This window comes from Capsicum annuum, chromosome 7, assembly GCF_002878395.1.
Source record: "Capsicum annuum cultivar UCD-10X-F1 chromosome 7, UCD10Xv1.1, whole genome shotgun sequence".
Lineage (NCBI taxonomy): Eukaryota > Viridiplantae > Streptophyta > Magnoliopsida > Solanales > Solanaceae > Capsicum > Capsicum annuum.
Window position 1 is genome coordinate 156,979,965 of NC_061117.1, and position 24,249 is coordinate 157,004,213.

Sequence of the window (24,249 nt, forward strand, 5' to 3'; positions counted from 1 at the left end):
CAATAGATAAAAAAATATATTTTTGAGTCATTTTTAATATATTAAGGATATTTTTAAACTAAATAAATAAATGAAAGAATATTTTTAAACCTACAGATGAAAATAGAATATTTATATATTATTTTTAATAATTGAAGGTGTATATTAGAGTCTCTTTTAAAAATAAAAACTCATTAAAAAAAGCCTTAAATATATACCCACAGAAAGTCACGAGTCCCCTCAAAAAGCCTCGTCGTTTCGCACGAAAACCCTTAGTTCAATTTTCTGCCTCGGCTGAATAGGGGATGGAAAGAGTAACAGAGAAAGAGTGTGGTAGCAGTACTAGTAGTAGTAAGAGCAGTAAGCCAATTCCAGATTCAGTAATGGAAGCAGTGAAGAGAACATCGAAGAACATTGATGATTTGAGTAGTAATGTAGATGAATTGTTGTCTCTTTATGGTGCTGATGCTTTTCCTGAGATGGGTCCTCTTCAACAGGCCCAATCTTTGATTTTGCTTGCTAAAGCGACTACTACTCTATTTGCATGTAATTTTTTTAGACCTTTACTTTTTTAGGTGTGAATTTTGAGATGTTTATTTTGTTTGTACAAGTAATTATTGACTTCTTTTGTTTGTTGATTGGTTGATTGGTTAGGTGAGGCCTTTTGTGTTTGAATTTTAAAAAAGTTTTGAGTTTTTTTTCGTTGATCGAGTCATTTTTTGGGTATGAATGTTGAGATGTTTATTTTATTTGTGTAAGTAAATATTTGAGTTTTTCTGTTTGTTGATTGGTTATAGGGAGGCCCTTTTCGATATGAATTTTGAGATGTTGTATTTTGTTTGTATAAGTAAATATTCAACTTTTTTGTTTGTTGATTGGTTACAGTGAGTTTGATTGGTGGTGGGGATGGGGGTATGAATTTCGTTGGTAAATATGAGTTTTTTCGTTTGTTGATTGATTAAGTCTTTTTGTGGGTATGAATTTTGAGATGTTGATTTTGTTTGTATAATATTGAGTGTCATTTTTGTTGATTGGTTACTGCGAGTCGTTTTTTGGGTATAAATTTTGCGATGCTGATTTTGTTTATATAATTAAATATTGATTTTTTCTATTGTTTATATATTTTTATATGTGGATTTTGTTTGAATAAGTAAATACTGAGTTTTTTCTCTTATGATTTGTTACAGTGAGGCTTAGATGTAAGGGGATCAACCCAGATGAACATCCTGTCAAATTAGAGTTTGTATGTGTTCTTCTCAGAGATTCTACTTTTGCGACTTTATGCTGTTACTATTATTTTTAATTTGCGGGATATTAACCTTTTGGTTCGGAAACAGTCTCTCTACCTCCTCGAGGAAGGGGTAAGGTCTGCGTACACTCTAGTCTACCCTCGTAGACCCCACTTGTGGAATCTCACTGGGTTTGATGTTGTTGTATAATAACCCTTTTGGTTGTGATGGATTAAGCTAAAGTTCTTTGTTAGAGAGGCTGATTAGTTGATTTATTTGGGGTAAATCTTATAGTTATTGTCTAACTTTATTATTTGTGGCTCTTTTAATTAATATAGGAACGTCTCAGCTTGTACCAAGAGAAACTGCAGGGATTGATGGACTTGAATAAAGGTAAGTTTAAATCTTTGTATAAAATGTTGGGTGATGATGGAATAGATTAAGCTGTGCCAGAAAGGCTAGAAAGTAAGGGCGCGATTGGCCATGAAAATTGTAATTATTTGAAAAGAGTAGTTCTTGCTTTCAAAGTGAAAAATGATATTTAAATATTGGAGTTTTTTTTGGCCATGTATACAAACTAGAGTTGTTTTTTAGATTGAAGAAAGCTATTTGGTGTTTCAATCTCCTGAAAATTCCAGAATTTTATTGCCAAACGTGAAGAAATTGAAAATATTCATGGAAAAATTGCCATGTTAATGATCCACTAAAAGTCTAAATAGCGCCCACTTCTGATAATATTGTTTCTGACCTGTAAAATGAAAACAAAATCATGCTTGCCTCCTGTAACATGATGGTTACTTCTCATTGATCATCTTGATTTTGAAGAAAGGGTTCTGCTATAGAGATTGAAATGAGTTCTGTTTGTTCAGATATTATGGTTATTGCTGAAGTTTGCTGTTTAGAGAGCTTGGTTTGTTTCCATATGACATCAATGACAAATATTGAATACTAACTATTCTCTATTTGTTTCTTAAGCGCCATTGCGACCATCAGCTAGGATAAATCCACAAGCTGCAACTCGATTTATCGAGCATTCGTTGCCTGATCTTACACCTGGTAACTGCTAAACCACTTCCAACTGTGTGCAAGTTCCATTGCATTTGGTTAGTTTTTAAAACAAGCCTGTCTTGCAGAGCAGAGAAAAAACATGATAGAAATCAGTAAAGGTGATGGGCCTAGGATTAAGTGTGTGGAAAGAATTGTTCATAAGAAGAGGAAGTATCCTGAGCAGCAATCTGTTCGAACTGCTACCCAGGAGTTTCTTGAGAAAGCTGCCCGTGAGCTTCTTGGTGAAAACCAGAGTGGTTTTAAGGGACCTTTACAGCTGCCTGAGGTTGATGGTGAAGACGTACCTATGAGCTGATTTTCTGGTAGATTTTGAACTCATTTCTTCTAGTTTATAATCTATGCCTCTATTTTATGGGTCTTGGTAGTTGTGCCGCTGGCTGATTGTGTTATCTTCTCAAACATTTTTGTGATTTTCCCAAATTTCAAGTGCATGGGTATATGATGCTTCTATTGTTGTGTGGGTATGGAATAAAGCTACTCAAATCTACCTCTTGTATTGTTGAATTTGTAGCTGAGATATAGATTAAAGTTTATATATTTCTTGTGTATCATTCTTTTAAAAAAATATATTTCCAAGACTAGTGGAAACATATTAGTGGCACCATTGTTTTCTCTATGGGAAAATTCGTGACATCTTCCATACATGGCCGGAGGAACTGTCTGATGCATCTTCATGTGGACCAAGTTTAATACACCATTCCATAATTGCTGATCTTTCTTGAGGAGCTGTAGGTTTAGTTTTCTATTATTGTGCCCGAACATTTTGTACAGAACAAATCCGATTGAAGCGTCTAGTGGGATAAGATGATGACCAAAATTTATGATTGAAGTGTCAATTTTGATCTTTAAACTTTGTTTTGCTTATGACAGAATTATCTATTTTTAAGCGGTTTGTTGCTCTAATCTCAAGGGGAGTTATAGTCCTTTCTTTCGTAGTCTAGTGGAAATGCTATGTCTGTTAGCATATAGTTGGATAAGGTGATCGAAATTTATGATAGAACTGCATTCAGTTTTGAACTAAAAATAAATGCTCTAGTCTGTGGGGGGTCCTTAGAATTCCTTCCATTCTTGAGCTAGTGCAAATGCTATGTATTGTTGCCTTCTGGTTTATTTGGCTTAGGTTTGTTCACCTTCTTTTTCATAGAAAGGATTGGACTCGGATTAAAAGGTGATCTGCACTAATTTTCATGTAAGTTGAAAGAAAAAAATTGTTTCTCAAGGTTAGCAGCTCGAGGCCAGTGGTTATTTGACAAATTATCTTTTCAAGTCTGATCTGAGGAATAAACCCTAGTGATCTTACTTGGACGTAGAACTGTCAATATGTGCCGGCCCAGCCCATCCGGGCTAGTCCACACGGGCTTTGGAGTTTGATGGATCAGGCCGGGCTGACCCTTCAACATGACAGGCCAGAAAATAGCAAGTGGCCCACGGGCCAACCCACTTTTTAAATATATTATTTTTATAATCTTAATTTGAATTTTAAGTTGTTAATTACATAAATATGTACAATATAATATTACATGAAGTTACTACTTGTTAATCAAGTCTCAAATTTGCAAAAAAATCCAAATAATCTGTGAAATTACATAACTCTTGACACCAAATTCAAACCAAATAGAGATGTTGAAAAACAAACGAAACTGTTAATGAGTAATAATATAACTAGCTAAATAATAATATTAACCTATTTTTGTTTTAATTGATCACAATAAAATGCAAAGAAATGTCAATATTTAGTCCATTAAAAGTGAAAATGAACTTCTCAAAAAAAATTCTCAGGGCACTTATGAGTTACATCGTGTTCAACATTGCCATATTATCTTCATGAAACATATTTGATTCCTTAAAAATTTAGTATTTTAATTATTTATAGATTTTATAAACATATTTAATATTGAAATATCTATGATAGTCCAAATAGACTTTGAGTTTGGACTCTTTTTTTAATTCTTAGTACTCTATCCTATTTTGTAATCATTTTTTGTTTGGCCTACGGGTCAGCCCACCCCATATTGCTCAAGCCCCACAGGTCAATGGGCTTATGCGGGCCGGGCTAAAAAACTCAGCCTCATCCAATTACAGGCTGGGCCGGGCCGGGCCAACCCAACGGGCCTAGCCCATATTGACGGCTCTACTTGGACGAATTATTGCAAAAGTTTGTATCACTTTTAGGCCTTCGTTTTCCTAAATAAAATCATATTACATCAGCAACTATGGCTCAGACCCAAACAAGTTAGGGTCAGCTATATGAATCCTCATTTCTTCATTTGAGCTCAAATTATTATCATCATAATAACTAAAATAAAACTGAAAATATATGTGAAAAACATATATCCATGCGTACTTCTACTACTACTACTAATAATAATAATATTATAAGTACCATACGAGTCTGAAACCTATCGTCAACTAGAGTCGGCAATTTCAGCTCATATTTATAAGATCACCCCATTTAACCCATAATTTAATTGAGTTGGATCACTATATTTTAGTTGGGTGAATATGGGCTTCAACCTATTTTTAACCGTACAAATATATTATCCATATACGAACTGACTTTTGAATACCCAAAATCAAAGTGTCGCTATACGCTTACAGTTTGCCATGCAAATTCCACTTTTTAATTTTCTCAATGGTACTTCACCCAATTCACTTAGAACTAGTCCAAGTTGTGAGTCAACTATGACCAAAATATAATATCCATTGCTTGATTAATAATAGCTGCACACAAATCCCAAAATATTTCATCCTTGAATGATCCAAGTCTAGTGTTGTCATCCTTTTTTTCTTCCTTTAATCTGTCCAAATCCAAATCTAAACATTCCCTAGTTAGGAAGGCTTTGTATTAATTTATTAAATTTAATCACTAAATTAATCATAATTGTTGTTAGTTGTATTTGGAAAATCAATATAAATGTATCGTATCAAAAGTTGCTGAATAATTAAAACGAAAATTCATTATTCTCAATCTAGTGAATTAATCATGAATATTAATCAAATTATTAAGCAAGTATTTTATATTAGAGTGGTTTATTAATCACAATGAATATTATGCTATACTGTATAAAAATTATTTTTTACAGCTGATATTTACTCCTAGTACTTCTTCAATGAAGCTAATTTAATTGATCAAAATTTAGAAATGATCCGTCAAGGGCATCGACTTGCGTTACATGTATTTATTATAGTGAGTTTGTATACAATTCAAAATATTGGTAATTAATAAGACCAACACAAGATTATTAATTAACACAATCTTTATGTATTAGACAAAGAAAACTTAATATGGATAAATGAATTTATTCTTTTTCCCATTCCATGTCGAATTAAGGAAAAAAAGTAGTAGGACAGGAGTAAAGAAAGCCTTGAAAAATAAGAAAAGCAAATGTTTTGTAATTATAGTGTTAGATTGAGAGGGATCAATCATAGGAAAGCTATACATTTACTTTTCCAATTTAGGAGATTAAAGTGGGTTAGGACCATTTTACCTAATCCATATCTTACCAATTCAATCTACTTCAGCTCAATCCATTTTCAATCCACCAAATTCGCCTCTTTGCCACCATTACCCTCAACTAGTAGCTATCATAACCTATATGGATCTTTTTTTCCCTTGTGTCCTTTCATTAGCTAAGTTTGTATAAAGAAAATTTACTTCATTAGCTAAGTTTGTATAAAGAAAATTTACTTACCTACCAAAAATAAAAGAAAGAATAAATAGAGAATTTTATATCACATTCGGCAAAGTAAATTATGTAATCTCAACATGTGCCTAAAAATCCTTCTTTCTATCGTGGACTTCGCTCGTTGCTGTTTTACACAAGATTTTCCTTACCATCTTATCACCACAAGATTTTCGCCACTCTATCGCAGCTCTGAGGTAGTGGTATGTGGACTGCGTACATTTACCCTCCCCAGACCCCACTTTATGGGAATATACTGGGTGTGTTGTTGTATCTTATTACCATAAAACACGAACTTCCTCATCACCAATTCATTAGTGGGTTTCACGACTAAAATTACTCCCAACTTAATTTTGTAGTTGAAATAATTTCAGGTTCAGTCATTTAGGTTGAAGAAAGTTACTGTAGTATTGACAGTTTACTAGATTCCCATTTCCGCCTAGCTAAAAAGAAGGAATGAGTAAGGATAAAAGGTGTGTCACATGAATAAAAATCACAAGGACAATTTGGAGTTTTCTCCATTCCGATGGAAAACAGAAAAACTGTTGAAAGGACGGGGAGATTCCCTGTGGAGTTTGTGAGCAAGGTTATCTCTTTTTGTGTTTCTCAACTCCATGTGGAGCTGTGTCTGAGGGTATTCGTTTTTTCTGTCTTTAAGCAAAAAAATTTGATCTTTATCGAGCATCTCGTATATTGGTTGAACGCCGCCTTCTTCATAGAAGTTGTCGGGTTTACCCAGAAGTCTGAATTCTATGGTAGAGAAAGTTGTAATAATAATTGGGCCATGAGACTTTTTTAAGTATTGCTTGCTGATAGAGCTAGGTGAGGAGGCAATACTTGTTTTCAGGTCAAAGAAAGGGCTGGCCCGTAAGTTGGCCCCTTAAAAACCTATTCTACTTCAGTACGACCGTTCGAGAAGTCCCTTTGAGGGAGACTCCCATACAATTCTTGCGATTCTTGCGAGAGCTGGAGAAACGTCTATGGGTCAAGCACCATATCTATATAACTGCTTGCCACCTACGCTCCACCATCCATTCAAAGTTTAGGAACCTAGTAATAGTATCTTGATCAAAGAGCTGACGAAGAGGATGAGAGAAAAAAGGAGTATTGGACGCGGTTCAACCAGCGGAGACTCTTGGAACAGTTAGAGTAAGAAGTCCCCTAGTGAGCATCTTATGGGGGCCGTCAAGCACATACAACAAGGACCAAGGGAGATCTCGTTGCATAGCTTAGGTTAGCGCAAGGTGCAATCAGAGTTGGGTTGGGCGGCGATACTTGTACTTAGGTCAAAGAGAGGCTTGACCCGTACACTGGCCCCTTAAAAACCTGTTCTACCTCGTTACAATCATTCGGGAAGTCCCTTTTGAGGGCGACTCCCATACAATTCTTGTGAGAGCTGGAGAAGCTTCTACGAGTAAAGTTTCGTATCCGTTTAACCGCTTGCCACCTACGCTCCGCAGTTTATTCCGAGTTTAGGAACCCAAGTTATAGTATCCCGATCAAAGAGCTGACAAAGGGGATGAGCGGAACAGGGAGTCTAGTGGATGCGGTTCAAGTAGCGGAGACTCTTGGAACAACGGGTAGACGATGGAACGAAGAACAAAACTTTACGACAGCTTTTTTGTAGACGTTCACTTGCATCACATACACAAGTATAGACAGGGTTTGGGAAGGGTCAGATCTCAATAGTAATGATTTTTTTTATTTTACAATAAATAATTTTAATGATAAGGGAATCAACACCCATATTCAAAGTGGTATACCAAGAAGTAGAGAATCTAAACTGAAAGAGAAATTCTACACTAAAGACTGCCTATCTTCAACCAAATTGGAACTTCCTGGTTGCATTTAAAAAAGAAATGAGTAAGAGACTGTTCTTCAAATATAGAAAATCATGCTTTCTCCCTTCAATAGTTGTCCTAGTTCTCTCTTCGTACAAGCCATATACGTGTCACTGGATGTCTTCTTTTCCATCTTCTAAAGACCCACTTCTTCTAAAGGTTCAACTAAAACAATACCCCTTTGATAGTGAGTGGTATCACTCATTTTAGTCCGAGCGTTCTTCATAGTTAGGTACTGACAATGTAGAAGGGTGATGATTAGTGACTTCACTCGAATTCTTACACATAAAAACCCAATTGACATATGTGGTCATCCCCTTCCTCAAAATTTTCAACTTCCAAAAATCATTTCCCTAGCTGCCCATCATGTGAAGAGGCACACTGTCTCGTTCTGGGGATTGAATTCCGTTCCGTGATTTCCCAATCTTGCAAACACAAGTAACAAGATAAGTAATGCTACGGTTTGTAATTTATAGTACATAGCGACCCTTAAGATCTATAATAAGTAAAATAGTTGAAAGAAATGTTCAATAATTCTTTTTTCAATAATTCTTTTTTGAGAATTAGAAATGTTCAATAATATTAGATCTGTATTTAGAGCGCTAGGAGGTCTGAAGATATGAATTGGTATAACTATATAATCTTGGATGGATGATTTTTGCTATGTCCTTTTTTTCCTTATGAGGTGCTTGTGGTTTATTAATGAAACATCCTGGGGATGCAAAATAATCTGTAGCTCCTATTCGCAACTTAAAGAGAAAACAAAATCAAGAAACACTTTTAAGTTATTTATCGTGTTCGATCTGCTTTAACAATAAGGTCAGGTATTTCATTCTGAACTTGGGAGTGGTGGTGAATTCCCCTTCAAAGCCACTCAGGTTTCTTCCTTCCATAATGTCATGGAAAATCACCTGCGATAATGACTGGCCACTATTTATTTATTTATCTGTTCCATTGGATCTTCTTTTGTTGTTTGAAGCATTATACATTGGACCGCAAAAGGGAACAAAACATGTTCAAAATAATTATGATCTTTTGTTTTACAATAGTGAAGAAAAAGGTGGTAAATCTTTCTGAGCTGGAATGGTTAAATAACAACTACTCGCTTCTTCCCATATTAGTTGAGCACTTTTCATTTTGCGCGGTGCTTAAGAAATCAATAAATGGAATGATGAATTTTATTACTATACACTTAAACCATATTAATAGACATAAAGATGAGTTATGAAAAATATTCATAGGGCATATGAATAGATATTATTGAGACTTCTTCACATTTGAATTGTTCACATTTATTTACTTTGAATGAGTACCAAATGTACTCCTCCAGAGTGGGTTGGAGTAATAACAATACAAAGTAATTAATGAACTTTTTGAAAAAAGAAATTTTTGAAACTTCTAAATTTGTTTATGCTTCCAAAAGTATATTAATTGTAGGGATAAAATAGAATTTTTTTAATTAAATTTGTTTTTATTTAGTAAGTGATCAAATAATTTGGAACATATATTTTTAGTAAGATGACCAACTACTATGGGACACACGGAGTAATCTTATTCTTAGGACATTTTACATTTCCTATGCATGTGTTAGTGAGTTGGTTAGGCAGGAAACGCCTTACACAAGAAAACCTTGAGAAGAGCGGACAAGTACTATGTAGCAATCCATCCATCCCATTTTAGTTGGTCATTTTACTTAAAATATGTCCCAAATTATTTGATCACTTACTAAATCAAGATAAAGTTAATTAAAGTTTTCTCATTTTATTCCTACAATTAATATTTTCTTTAAAAGCTTATCAAATTTAGAAGTTCCTAGAAATTCTTTTTTCACGAAGTTCATTAATTATGTTGTACTGTTATTACTCCAACCTATTTTGGAGTACGTTTGATACTCATTCAAAGTAAGTCAAAGTAAGTAAATGTGAGGAAGTCCCAATAATATCTATTTATATGCCCTAGGAATATTTTCAATAACTTATCTTTATGTCCATTAATATAGATAAAGGGTATAGTAGTAAAATTGATCATTCCATTTATGGTTTCTTAAGCACCATGGCAAGTGCTCAACTAAAATGGGACGGAGGAAGTATCATCTATTACTGATGAGGTACATTAAAATTCTAAACCTAGTCCAGAACCTTCATGAATGAAAAATCAATTTTGCTACTTATAGAAAGAGAAAGTCAATTTGAATTTTGCTATTAGTTGTCAAGTTTATCTTTTACATAATTCTATAATACTTAGGTATTAAGAAAATGAGTTGTCAATGAGTTGTGTATGAGTTGTCAATGAGTTGTACAAAGGCTTTTGAAGCCTATAAATAGAGGTAATGACCTCTAGCTATGTAGTTTTTAGTTCAACTCTTCTATTAATGAAACTGTGTTTTCTTTTAAGATCTTGGATTAGATCTTGTATTTTAAGGGCTTTGGATTAAGCTCTTGTTATTCGTGGATTCGGATTGTCTTTGAAGCATTATCTTACAACACGTTGAACTTGTTTCTTCAACAAATTGTGTGGTTTACTTTATTTAGCACATTAGAGAGTTCCTCTAAACTTGTGCTACATCAGTTTGGTATCAGAGCAAGGGAGAATCTTACATCAAGGGTGAATAACCTAGAAGAAAGATTGGATCAACAAATCACTACTTTTCGTGAAGAACTCACTAGGTATCAGAGCAAGGGAGAATCTTACAACGAGGGTGAATAACCTAGAAGAAATATTGGATCAACAAATCGCTACTTTTCGTGAAAAACTCACTAGGAGGTTTGAAGAACTTGTTGCATTAGTGAGAAATAATCAAGGAGGTGTTGCCAGAAACCGGAGACAACATCGAGCTCAATATGTGGAAGAAGAAGATGATGTGGAGGAACATGATCTTTATGCACAACCAAGAAGAGGTCATGCAAATAGTGGAGATATGTACAAGATTACGGCCGAAATCCCAACTTTCAATGATAATGTGAACATTGAAGGGTTTCTTGATTGGATCTATGAGGTGGAGACATTCCTTGAGATTATAAACATCCCTCCAGAACGTCGAGTACCATTGGTGGCATATAAATTGAAAGGAGGTGCTGGAGCTTGGTGGAATCGTCATCAAGAAGAGCTTCATTTGAGGGGTGAAAATCGTGTAAGATATTGGCCACAAATGAAAGCACTTCTAAAGGCTAGGTTCTTGCCTGCAGATTATGAACAACTCTTGTACCTACAGTTCCATAACTGTGTTCAAGGTAATAAATCTATGTCTGATTATACAGAAGGTTCTTAAGATTACAAGGTGCAATCTTTCTGAAAATGAAAACCAACAAGTCGCAAGGTATATCAATGGTCTCAGTGATTCTATCCAAGAACATCTTGGCATACAACAAATTTGGTCAATAGATCAAGCTCAAACTCTTGCCTTGAAAGCTGAGAGATAAATAAAAACCAAGAAGTCTTATAAAACCATGTCTTATTCTCGCCCAGAAAGTATATCAAAAAGTTCTCCACGCCAAGAGGAGGGGAAGTTTATTCCATCTAAAGCAAAGAAAGATGAAAAGGCACCATCTTCTAGCAAAAATAATGATAAGCAACCATCTAATACGATCAAGTGTTACAAGTGCTGCGAAGAGGGACACATATAAGCAACTGTCCAAGAAGGAAGTTTGTCAACACCATTCGTTGTGATGAAAGTGATGAAGAGGTGGACAACTGTGAAAGTGAAGGTGAACCCGAATTATGTGAAGAAGAGGGAGAAAAAATAGTATATGTGGTCAAACGTCTTCTATGCTCAACCATGCAACTTGAAGAGACAACGAAAGAAGATATTCGAAAGCAAATGCACTGTGAATGGAAAGGTATGCAAGTTGGTAATTGATAGTTGTAGCTCTGAGAATTTACTTTCTGAAAACATGGTTAAACACTTAAATCTTGAGACAGATGATCACCCGAATCCATATACTATCAGATGACTCAAGAAATGAGTGAAGATCAGGATCACCAAACAATGTTGGTTACCACTTTCTTTGGGTAAGTATTATCGATCAAATGTTCTAAGTGATGTGGTTGATATGGATGCATGTCATGTTCTTCTTGGAAGACCCTAGCAATATGATGTGAACACCACACTTAAAGGAAGAGACAATTGGTATTCTTTCATTTGGAACAAACGAAAAATCATTATACTTCTAAATAAGACTACTAATAATGCCTCTGAAGTAGAGGAGAAGAGTATGTTAACCATCACTCAAAATCCAAAGGAATTTGCTCAAGACTTTAGGAAATTCAAATTATATGCCGCATTAGTCATCAAAGGAGATGAGCAACCAACAAAAGAAATTCCAGTGGAGTCTGTTATCTGTATACCAAAGCATACTTGGAGAGCCTCAACATCTGCCTCCATTGTGGAATATTCAACATCAAATAGATTTTGTTCCGGGTGCTTGTCTTTCCAACCTACCACACTATAGGATGAGCCCAAAAGAGCATGCAATTCTAAGGGAGAAAGTAGAAGAGTTATTCCGTAAGGGACATGTTAGAGAAAGCATAAGTCCATGTGCTGTACCAGCACTACTTGCGCCAAAGAAAGATGGATCTTGGCGGATGTCCGTGGATAGTAGGGCTATCAATAAAATCACTACAAGGCACAGATTTTCTATCCCACGAATGGATGACATGCTTGACCAACTTAGTGGAGCAAAGATGTTTTCGAAGCTTGATCTGAGAAGCTGATATCACCAAATACGAATTAGACTCGGTGATGAATGGAAGACTGCATTCAAGACAAAAAAGGGGTTGTATGAATGGCTAGTTATGCCATTTGGACTTTGTAATGATCCTAGTACTTTCATGCACCTAATGAATCAGGTTCTTCGTCCATTCTTGTCACAGTTTGTAGTGGTCTATTTTGATGACATATTGATCTATAGCAAAAATATGGAGGAACATTTTGAACATGTCAAAAAGGTGATGATGTATTGAAGGAGAATGAGCTCTATGTTAACTTGAAGAATTGTGTATTCCTCAAAACAAAACTAGTTTTCTTAGGCTTTATTATCTCAAGTGAGGGGATTCAAGTTGATGAGTCTAAAATAGATGCAATAAAGGGATGGCCAACTCCGAAAACTATCTCTGAAGTGAGGAGCTTCCATGGTTTAGCCACTTTCTATAGAAGATTTGTGAAGAACTTTAGTACTATCATGGCACCAACCACTGAATGTTTAAAGGGAAGTTCAAATGGGCTTAAAAAGCTGAAGCTAGTTTCATGGAGATTAAGGAAAAGCTGTCACAAGCTTCTGTATTAGTGTTACCAGATTTCAACAAGACCTTTGAGTTGGAATGTGATGTTAGTGGAGTAGGCATTGGGGCTGTTTTATCACAAGAAATGAAACCTGTTGGTTTCTTCAGTGAGAAGCTAAGTGAAGCAAGACAAAAGTGGAGTACTTACCAGCAAGAGCTGTATTCTGTTTATAGAGCATTAAAGACATGGGAGGTCTATTTAATGCCTAAAGATTTCATTGTCTACACTAATCATCAACCCTTGAAACATTTTAGAAGTCAAAAACATGTGGATCGCATGTTAGCAAGATGGGCAACATACCTGGAGAGATTCAATTATCTTATTGTCCACAAGTCCGGAGTAACTAATCGAGTGGCAGATGCTTTAAGCCGACGTGCAAGTCTCATGGTTTCTTTTGAAGCTGAGTTACCAGGAGTAGACCAAGTATGACTAACATGTCCAAGTACTGCTTGAACAAGCGGTTCATCAAGTCCATGAAAGCTGCTGGGGCATTGGTAAGACCAAAGGGCATAACTAAAAATTCGAAGTGACCATACTGAGTACGAAAAGCTGTTATTGGGATGTTACATTCTCTAACTCTGAGCTGATGATAGCCGGATCTGAGGTCTATCTCAGAGAAATAACTGGCACCCTGAAGTTGGTCAAACTAGTCATCGATTCTGGGAAGAGGATACTTGTTCTTGATCGTAACCTGATTGAGTTGACGGTAATCAATGCACATTCTGAGAGAACCGTCTTTCTTGCGCACGAATAAGACTGGTGCGCCCCACGGGGAAACGCTGATGAAGCCCTTATCTAAGAGATCCTTCAACTGTTCTTTCAGTTCCTTGAGTTCTGTTGGTGCCATTCTGTATGGCGGAATAGAGATAGGCTGAGTGTTTGAAAGAAGATCAATACCCAAGTCTATTTCCCTTTTGGGAGGAATTCCTGGAAGATCTTCGGGAAAGACATCTGAATATTCATTCACTACTGGGACTGATTCGGGACTGGGAGCCTCGGAACTGGAATCTTTAACATGAACTAGATGATAAACACATCCCTTAGATATCAATTTCCTTGCTCGAAGGTAGGAAACAAGCTGACCACTGAAAGCGGATACACTACCCTTCCACTCTAGGACGGGTTCATTCGGGAACTGAAACTGAACTCTTTTGTTTCTGTAGTCGACTGTGGCATAGCAGGAATGAATCCAATCAATCTCGAGAATGACATCAAAATCAGTCATCTCTAACTCGACTAAATCTGCTGACGTGACTTTCTGAAATATCATAATCGGGCAGTTCCTGTATACCCGTTGAGCTATGATGGTTTTACCCACTGGGGTAGATACTGAAAAGGGTTCTGCTAGAATTTCGGGATTGGGTTCTGCTAGAATTTTGGGATTGACTCCGAAATCAACTGCTATATAAGGAGTAACAAAAGACAAGGAAACTCCTAGATCTAGCAAAGTGTAAACATGGACATGAAAGATCTGTAACGTACCAGTAACTACATCAGGAGAATTTTCCTGATCCTGCTGGGTCTGAAGAGCATAGAGACGACTAGTAGCACTGGAAGTGGGACCCTACTGATTTGGGCGACCAGACTGAGCTGAGGAGCGATTCTGTTGACCTTGAGGACCTGGCTGCGGACAGTTTCTAACTCTGTGGCCTGGCTTGCCACAACCGAAACAAATGCCACTACTCGCTCTACAAACAGCCTGATGGTGCTTACCGCAAGTCTGGCAAAGAGGATAGGTGCGGGCACTGCTAACACTGCCCTGGGACTTAAAGCCTGGCGCTCTATCTTTGTTACCTTCTCTGAACTTAGGAACTGGAGCACTGGCTGTAGAGGGAGCTGGAACTGATGACTTAGGACGAAATTGGGAACGGTTTTCTCCTTCTGACTTAGGCTGAGCGAAGTTGAAACTACCTGTCTTCGCTCTCTTATTCTATTTCTCCCTCTGCTTAATATTCTGCTCCTCTATCTGCTGAGCATGAGTTATAAGCTTGGCTAAGGTCATGTCACTATTCAACATGGTGGATCTGCACTCATTAACCACGCTGTCGTTCACCCCTGAAGCAAACTTACTCATTTTGGCTCTACCGTCTGCAACCACATGAGGGGCATATCTGGCTAATTGAGTAAACTTTAAAGAATACTCTTTCACCATCATATTGCCCTGCCTGCCTGAGGTTGATGAACTCTAGCACCTTAGCTTCTCTAAGCTCTTGGGGGAAGAATCTGTCTAAGAATGCAGTGACAAACTCCTCCCACTCTATAGGACCTGCATCATCTACCCTTTCAGACTTCCATTTTTGTACCAAGTATGAGCCATATCCTGCAACTGATATGCAGCTAGCTCAGCACTCTCAACAGTAGTCACCCCCATTATGTCTGTCACTTTCTGAACTTGATCACTTTCTGAACTTGATCAATGAATTCCTGAGGGTCTTTATTTACCTTAGACCCGAGGAAGGTTGGAGGATTCATCCGGGTGAAGTCTCGAATCCTCGCTGCAGCTGAGTTGGCCACTGGGTTGGCCGAAACAACTGTTGACCGTTCATTATGAGCAACGACTGATTGAGCAAGAGTGGTAAATGCGGTCTTGAACTCCGCATGAGAAACATGATCGCCTAAAGGTTCTTCGGGCTGAGTCAGCTGGGCTGACTGATTTCTTCTCTTAGGAGGCATGTTCTGAAATAAAGAGAAGAAACGGATTAGACTGAGAGATTGACTTGTGATTATGCTCACTGGCACGACATGAATACTGAAAGAAGGGAAACTGTTCTTAAACATCTCATAGCCTCTTGCATATAAATGTGGCGCGTAACACACCCATGCACATGACTCTACTAGATGCGGCTTTCAGACTTCCTAGGACTTTATTGAACCTTAGGCTTTGATACCAAGTTTGTAACTACCCGATTTGCTGAACCGGAACGCTACACGGTGCTCATGACCCCGAAGGACCACAAGCTAACCCATGACTGATATCTGTACCTGTATACTTCATAAGATAACCTAATAATGCGAAAACATGCACTGAAAGGCCATAAGGTTCGATCATGAACATAACTGAATAACGTAACATCTGTGTGAGGTAATAGAATACCCAAAACAAAATTGAAGTCTAAAACATGATAGTCTGTATCTAGTCTGAAAGCCTCTACTGTCTGAAGAATCTGAATAAGGAGTTGATGAGACATGGCCCAACTAACTCCAACTTGTAAGCTAATCAATGAGATACTAGAAAATCATTATGTCCTTGAATGATGAGGACTCACTTCTACTCTGACTGCTGAATCTGGAATCTACTGCTGATCTGGAACTCGTGTCTCTGAACCTATGTTGTAACATAAAAAGAAAGGACCATAGCGTAAATGCGTCAGTATAATGGAATGTACTGAGTCTGCATGTGAGGTAGGCTATATGCAAGGGTTTGCATGCATGATCAATACTAACTGATTGTCTAACATGAGCGTGAGAATGCATACATAAATACGCAACTGTAATTGACAACGTGATAACATGATACTAATACCGTGATAGCATGACTACTGAGTTTGGACACTGATAACATGACATAACTGATAACATGAATGACTGTATCTGAATATAACTGATAACATGGGTGACTGTGTCTGACAGTTCTGAATCTGATGGAACTATCTGAGTTCCGTACTATGTCTGAGTTGACTGTGTCTGACAGTCCTGAAATCTGAAGAACTATCTGAGTTCTACTACTGAGACTGATTGACTGTATTTGATTGTCCTGGTTCTATAACATGAAACTGTGGGAAGTGGTATCTAACCGACATGCCCCAAATGTGCTATAATAGCTGAGCTGGGGTCCAATCTATGCGCTGATTGGAAGGGTGTCAATACCGCCCCACGGGTAAGGACAACATGTGAGTAACCCTCATGTAACAGGTAGCTTTAGCGAGAACGGTGGGAACCCTCACATAACAGGTTAAGCCACCTCATCTACCCTCCTATAGCAGGCTACGATGTCTCAACCTATGCTGGCTACATAGTTCTGGAATGCAAGGATTGCTTCTAGGAATCACACCCTCGTATAACAGGTGAGTCCCCATCCTTGGGTTCACTCGGTGCTAATTCCTACTCCCATCTGAATAGACATTGAACATGATTTACCGAACTGAACGGAGCATGGACTGAGTTACTGAATTTTCGTGGCTGACGAAATATTACTGATACCTGACAACTGACTGAGTCATGAGATCATGGAGATTTTTCCTGAGTCATGAGACTATCTGAAGTCTAAGAGTTCATAGCTTGACGGAGAGTGTTGTGAAAACATGACATGGCTCTAGGCGCATAGCTAATGTTTCGGGTACAAGTACCCCCAAGACTCGATAGAAGGAAACTGACATAGCATGATTTACTTGAAGGCTTGACTAATATCATAATACATACTACATTCATAGGAGCGTTTCATCAAACATGTAATAGGCATGAACTTGTACATACATGAGGATTTCATGATATCATGCTAGTTAGACAATATTCCTTCATCTAGGCATTTAATCAAGCATATGACAGGCATGGTACATGTAAACATCATTATTCAATTCTAATTTCATCATTCAAGGGTTTAAATCTAAGGGTTGCATGATTCTATGGCTATAGTAATTAAACCCACATAGAAACTATCAACAATCATGGAGTAGAATCCAATTTCACATTTATCAAACATGAACATGAGCAGCCAAAACATGAAAACATATAGAAAATCCACAACTTGAGTTTAGAAAAGGGATTCTTGAACTTCATGGACGAAAGGAGTCCATGAATGAACACTATGCATACCTTAGATTGTGATTTCGTGAAGATTGATGGTGAAACCTTCTTGAAATTGGACCTTCTATGAAAACCCTAGCTTGAGTTCTTGAGAGTATTTGAGAAAAACATCAATATTTTGGATGAATAAGGGCTAAATCCCGTGTTTGGAAGCTTATATAGAGGGGCAAATTGACCCTTTTAACCCTACACACGTAATTTAATTTTCAGTAAAATTTTTCGAATTGTGCCCTTGGCGCGACGCGGCGTTATTGCGCTGTGTCACTGGAAATTGACAATTGGGAAACTGCACGGTGGCGCGATGCGGAGCTATCGTCTTGCCACCTTGTCTGCGACCTTCCAGCACCGTGTCACTGGAAATTGACAATTGAAAAACTGCACGGTGGTGCGACGCGGAGCTATCGCGTTGCCACTTTGTCTACGACCTGGAAGTTTGGCGCGATGCGCTAGTATCGCGGAGCAACACTGGAAATTGACAATTGCCATTTGAGCTATCTCCGCGACGCGCTAAAGGTTCAGGTCAAACACTGTCTCACTAAAAAAGACCTAACTCTTTGCCCGGGTGTCGGATTTGGGAGAATTATATATCGATGGAAAACTTATTCAATTTCCCACGTGATAGGAAGTGAAAATTATGGAAATACCACGTGTATAAGAATGAATTCTTATTTCAAAGCAAGTTCTAACATCCTTGAGATGATTTTCAAGCTAAGAAAAAAGCACGGGTATTATAGTTTAATTGATGAAAATTAGGGAATTCCCCCAAAAAATATTAAATACAAAAATTTGGGAGTTGAAAATTTCCGTCTATATAACTTCTCTATTTGTTTAGAGGAAGTCTCGAGTATCAGTTACTGCTATTCTTCAATTTCAAATTTCTTGTTGTATTGACTACTTATTGTATTATGTGTTGTTACTGCTGTTCTCTTCATTATGTTTAGCATGGCTGCTTCACTACTATATTTTTTATTATTTTGAAAAAATTCACTACTGTATTTTCCTTCCCGTACTTGATTTTATTATGGTTTACTTGAGCCGAGGGTTATCTGAAACAACCACTCTACCTTCACAAGGTAGGGTAAGGCTGCATACACACCACCATGCCCAGACCCCACTTGTGGGATTACATTGGGTATGCTATTGTTTTTGCTGTATTTGCTACTTCAATAAGCAACATTGGTACTTGTGCTGAAAGCATGTGTGTCACTATGTTGTTACCTGCAAGAGTGTCTGATTACATGTAAACTAGATCATCTCTAAAGTTCTAAAAATTACAGTACATATACACGCCTCGTATGATCAAAATTTAGCTGAAAGTTGTTTGTACTGGTCAAACGTAAAAACAAATACATACTGAATTGTAAAAAACTTGAGAAAAGAAAACAAATGTTGCCAGTTTTAGAAAACCTTGAGAATAGAAGTTCATCTTTGTAGTAAGAGAGATATCATTGGGAGGCATCAAGAAGATGCAAAATAGATACAAAAGCAGAAGTAAGAAGTAGTGCTAGCTCCACTACAAATATAACAAAACCAAGTTTAGGGAGCTAACAAAATCCAAAAAATTAATTGGGCCATTTACATGAGTAAGGGTACTTTTAACTGTAGATGTTGGTTAAATGGTTAGCCTTCAAAGCATGTGTCGGAATTGAAATTCTATGGTAGTTAAAGGTAGCAGTTGCAGTTTAAGGTATAAATTTGTTAAATTGGACATATTTTTTTATGGAAAATATGTATCACCGATTTATATTTTTAGCATATATATGGTATAAACTATTTATATTTGAATAATATAATAAAGATGTACACAATATAATATATATAATCAAATTAAAAATGAGAATAATTTGTGGCAGTGGTAAACTAATCTGCTACAACTTTATTAATTCCATAAATATAGAAAACGATTATCCATTATTAATTACACGATTTTAATTCCTTAAACGTCCGTATCACAACAAAAAAATTATTATTATTATTATATTATAGTAATTAGGATCATTAGTAGTAAAATAATGTCTTAAATAAGGGAGAAAATTAATTAAGGGAGAAAAATAAATGATGAGAGAGAAAAAGAGATATATATTAATTAGTAGTAAAATAATGTCTTAAATAAGGGAGAAAATTAATTAAAGGAGAAAAATAAATGATGAGAGAGAAAAAGAGATATATATTAATTAGGATAGCATTAAGTTTGAGATTATAATTATCTTATTCTTTAAAACCGCTATATACGTAATATTGAAAAAGTAATGTTATAAGGAGAGTTTTATGTAAAAATTTAAAAGATTGGGGTTATATGTAATAATAATAAAAGTTGGAACTGGAGTTGGAAAATTGGGAAAACACCAAAACCTGTTTTCCCTTTCCAGAAAAATTTTCCGGAATTATTTTCCTAATTTTCATGGCCAAACACCTCAATTTCCAACTCCGGAAATATTTTCCGGAAAAAAGGGAAAAATTTTCATGGCCAAACAGGCTCTAAGTATACGCACACTAAAGTGCAATGAAGGTTCTGGCAGATGAAGCTACTATGCGAAACAGCCGAAACTAATAGAGGGATGAGTGGGTCTCTGTTCAGCCAATAGCCAGGTGAACTCGATAAGGAAAATTGTGGGAGATGAAATGCACAAAGAGGTAGGAAGTAGGACAAGTTGGCTTCGGTTTGCTTCATTCAAAGATTAAACTGTAGGGTACCTGTAGAGATATTACTGTTTGCAGTGTGTGCAGAGTCCATTCTCTGTGTTAGCTGGATTAGTATCACATTGTGGATGGGTTACAAGATTGCTCATAAAAGTCAAAAAGTGTGGGACCATATGATTAGATATTACATGTTATTCTAGGAAATCCCTCAATGTCATTGCTTGCCAAAGAACTAGGGCTAATGAAGAGAGGATGTTGGTGGTTGAGTTTCACGTGCTTTATTATGCTGAGCTAACACAAATTTCCTGCCATGTTGGCTCAGGTAATGATGAAATGTCATATAGCATGAGTAGATTACTCTCGATCACTAGTAAACTGCTTTACTTGGTCCCTTTTTGCAGCCCCGTGGAGTGGCTAAAGAATTTTTTTTGAGTAAAGGATAACTTGAAGTTGCTAAAGAATTACTATGGTAAATGGTAGCCGAAATCGACTTGATGATTTCTTAGATGTTTAGATTGAAAGAAAGGGAGAGCAGTGAAAGTTGGAATTACCATGATTTTGTTGAATCTGGATGAGGAGGGGTAAGGGGAGGAATAAGTCCATTGACAAAAGTCAAAAGTTGGTGGAAACAAAGAGAAAGAACCAGTTCTTTGAAGTTCCCTGTGATGCCGAAGGAGACGTTTCCGACTGCTGTTTTTTCTCATCTCTCAAAACATCTTTAGATAATGCAAATATAAACATCTTTAGTCAATAGCTTTTTGAAAATAATAAATAGCAGACATATAAACTTCTTTCTTTTCTAAAGTACTTCCTCCCTGTGGGATTACACTGGGTACGTTGTTCTTGAATGTTGATATTTTATTATAACTTCTCTTAGTCTTTATGTGTTGAGTTCTTCTAGGATCATCTTTTTGTGATACTCAATTTGCTTATGAGATAACCAGTTAGAATTAATTGTTATTTATATCTTTCCATATACCTTTGCAAAGAAAAGAAACTTGTACCTGAACAGACATACCATTTTTCTTAAGAAAAAAATGTGCGACTATATACGGCTGTATCATGCTTTTGGTTAACCATTCTGTGAATTCTACGGGCACAGAAATTTTCTTTTGTCGATGGAGCCATGGAGGTGCACCACCAGATTTAGTGTTGATGAGCTTTTCAAGCGCCTTGTTCGAGTTCCAGACAATGAAGAAGATTCTCAAATGATACGCAAGCTTTGCAGTAATTTCTACTTTTGCCGCTAATCATTGATGCAAGTTATAATTTAATAGAGTTTGCTTTCGGTATTTAGCTATGAATCCGAAGTTGCTCCTTGTTTTGTGTAAGGTTGTTTATTGTAAGAGAATAAACAGTTTAGAAAAGGATCAATTAGCTGGCAGTTATATGTACAATAGTGCAGCAAAAACTCGAAAATATCTTTTTGTAGTTTAATTTATTTTCCATGGATCCTTCTACAGTAGGAGTAATGAAGCTTGTGTGGTCAGGGTATTAAAAAAAGCAAGCGTATTTCAGGTCCAATTTTTGAGGATATTTAGTGTATCTAGAATGTGTTTTACATTAATAGCATTCATAGACTTGGTTGTGAAATAGTGTTCTTGATACTCTGGAGGTATATACCCATTGATGAAGTCCTTGGAAAACATGAATATGTAGTCTTGGTAATCGGTAACACTGTTTATGTATCTTTTACCTGAAAGAAAAGTATACTATAGGCTAGTTGGTTGTGTGAAATATTGTCATAATTTGTTTTGCTGCTTAGTACAAGGTATTTCTGTCTACCAGTGGTACTAGTTGATGCCTTCTCACTTCTTTAGTTTCCTTGCAATGCGTTAAATATGTCAAACTAATTGCAACTACGAACATAAATGTAATGGGGAATTTTCTGATACAAAATTAGGTAGTTGGATTTAGGGTGTGTTTGGTATGAAGGAAATGTTTTCTTATTTTTTCATTTTTGGTTGGACAAAATATTTGGAAAACATTTTCTCTAGGAAAGCGAGCTCCTAAAAATGAGGAAAATGATTTTCTTGGAAATAGTAAAATCAAGTTCCAAAGTTCAAGCATAGTTGTTTGTCTTTTGTTTCATGACAATGAACTTTTGATTTTTACTCGCTCATCAAGAAAACGAATAATGGCACGAACTCTCAATGTTTCTCTCTCTCTCTCTCGAGAATACACTAGAAAGTAGAAAGAGTAAAAATGTTTATGCCAAGTAGAGTAGTAGAGTCTCTTTGATTGTTTCCGGTGTCTTCTCTTTTATACTTGAGTCTTTGAATATTTTAATTGTTGCTTTTCCTCATACAGACTAATAGTGATCTTCTAGGATGTGTAGAAAATATTTTCTTAAAAAATAAGTGATTTTCTTACACTATTTTCTGGTGTTTGGTTAGTCAGAAGAAATTGTTCCAAGGCTACTAATGCCACCATATCTTACCATGACCTGAGACCCCAAACTCCCGACACTGAATTTAGGACCCGACCTTGACAATCAATTCGAGACTTGACCACGACCTGAGAACCTAACTCCTAACACAGGGTTTAGGGCCTTGTGTCAGGAGTTAGGGTTCAACCTTGGGTCGAGAGTTTGGAGTAGGGGTCGGGGCTCGAAAGCTGGGGTTAGGTTCTGGGTTGGGTCCGGGGTTAGGAGTGAAGGTCGGGTCTCAGATCAGGAGTCGAGAGTTAGGGTTGGGTGTCGGGGTTGCGTTTCGGGTCAAGAGTCGTGAGTTGAGACACGACCCAAGTCGAGAATAGAGAGTTGAGGTTGAGTCTCAAGTTGGGTGTCAGATTCAAGGTTAGTTTTAGGGTCGAATCCTGAGTCGGGTGTCGAGGTCAGATCTTGAGCCAGGAGTCGGGAGTTAGGGTAGGGTTTTAGGTTGGAATTCAGAAGTCGGGGTCGGGTGTTGGGTCTCGAGTCAAGTATCGGGGTTGGAAGTCGAGGTCGGATCCCGGGTTATGTAATACCCCAAAGCCCATGCATGTTTGTAGTGGTTTTCCTGTGCGATTATGATCATAAAATTAGGCTATTTGACACTTAACAAGGTTGGAAAATATTTGAATTAAGTTTTGGATCGTAAAAGGACACATGGATTGAAAAATAGGACCGTGCACAATGATCTTGGGCATATCTGTACTCCCGCTAGTCATGTTTTACCCCATTTAGCTAAGTATTGAGAATGATAATGACTTATAGTTGCTTTTTTTACTTGTATTGATTTCATATTTCGGATAGCAAACTAATTAATGTGATTAGGTGTTTTGTAGGTAATGGTGGTGGAAATGGACCTACAAAAGCATGGAAGAAGGTTCAAAACTGTTTGAGTAACTTTGGATGAGTTTCGGGCAAACTACGAGTTGGTGCTATGGTAGGCGCATAGCCCCAAGCCCCAAAATTCAGCTAGGCCACATAGGCACCTGGAGAGGCACATAACGGCAAGGTACAAACTCCAGGTAGCCTTTAGAGGCGCTACAGGAGGCGTTAGGCGCCCAAGGCAAACCCAGAAGACAATGCCTAGGCACTACAGGAGGCGCTGGGCTCCTTAGGTGGTCCCAAATTCATTTTTAACTTAGAATAAGTCTGAAACCTAATAGGATTTGGGTTACTTTTCCCATTATTATATATAGTCCTTTCCCATATTTTTGTAATTGTAAGGGTTACACATTATTTTTGGAGGCTAATGAACACATAGAGAAGTGTATATCATTAGGTTCTTTCTTCTCTTTAA

At 36.9% G+C, this 24,249-nt stretch overlaps 1 protein-coding gene across 2 annotated transcripts; it reads left to right on the forward strand.

The window, feature by feature from the left end:
• The first annotated feature begins 171 nt into the window (after window positions 1-171).
• Window positions 172-24,249, forward strand: LOC107877869 (nuclear nucleic acid-binding protein C1D). 2 transcript variants are annotated; one of them, XM_016724649.2, is made up of 6 exons: window positions 172-525; window positions 1,167-1,222; window positions 1,547-1,601; window positions 2,184-2,264; window positions 2,342-2,578; window positions 21,624-22,114. In XM_016724649.2, exons 1-5 carry the CDS (start codon window positions 285-287, stop codon window positions 2,569-2,571), a joined length of 663 nt encoding a protein of 220 aa, XP_016580135.1. In that variant the 5' UTR covers window positions 172-284; the 3' UTR covers window positions 2,572-2,578; window positions 21,624-22,114. The 2 variants fall into 2 exon arrangements, with proteins under 2 accessions (XP_016580135.1, XP_047249765.1); XM_047393809.1 differs by lacking the exon at window positions 21,624-22,114 and adding an exon at window positions 23,789-24,249 and having other exon boundaries at window positions 195-525.

Excerpts from the sequence above, each read along its gene's own strand:
- LOC107877869 (XM_016724649.2), top strand. The coding sequence starts at position 285 with ATGGAAAGAGTAACAGAGAAAGAGTGTGGTAGCAGTACTAGTAGTAGT. Across the intron at positions 526-1,166 it reads GACTACTACTCTATTTGCAT|TGAGGCTTAGATGTAAGGGG; the intron begins GTAATTTTTTTA and ends GATTTGTTACAG. Across the intron at positions 1,223-1,546 it reads ATCCTGTCAAATTAGAGTTT|GAACGTCTCAGCTTGTACCA; the intron begins GTATGTGTTCTT and ends TAATTAATATAG.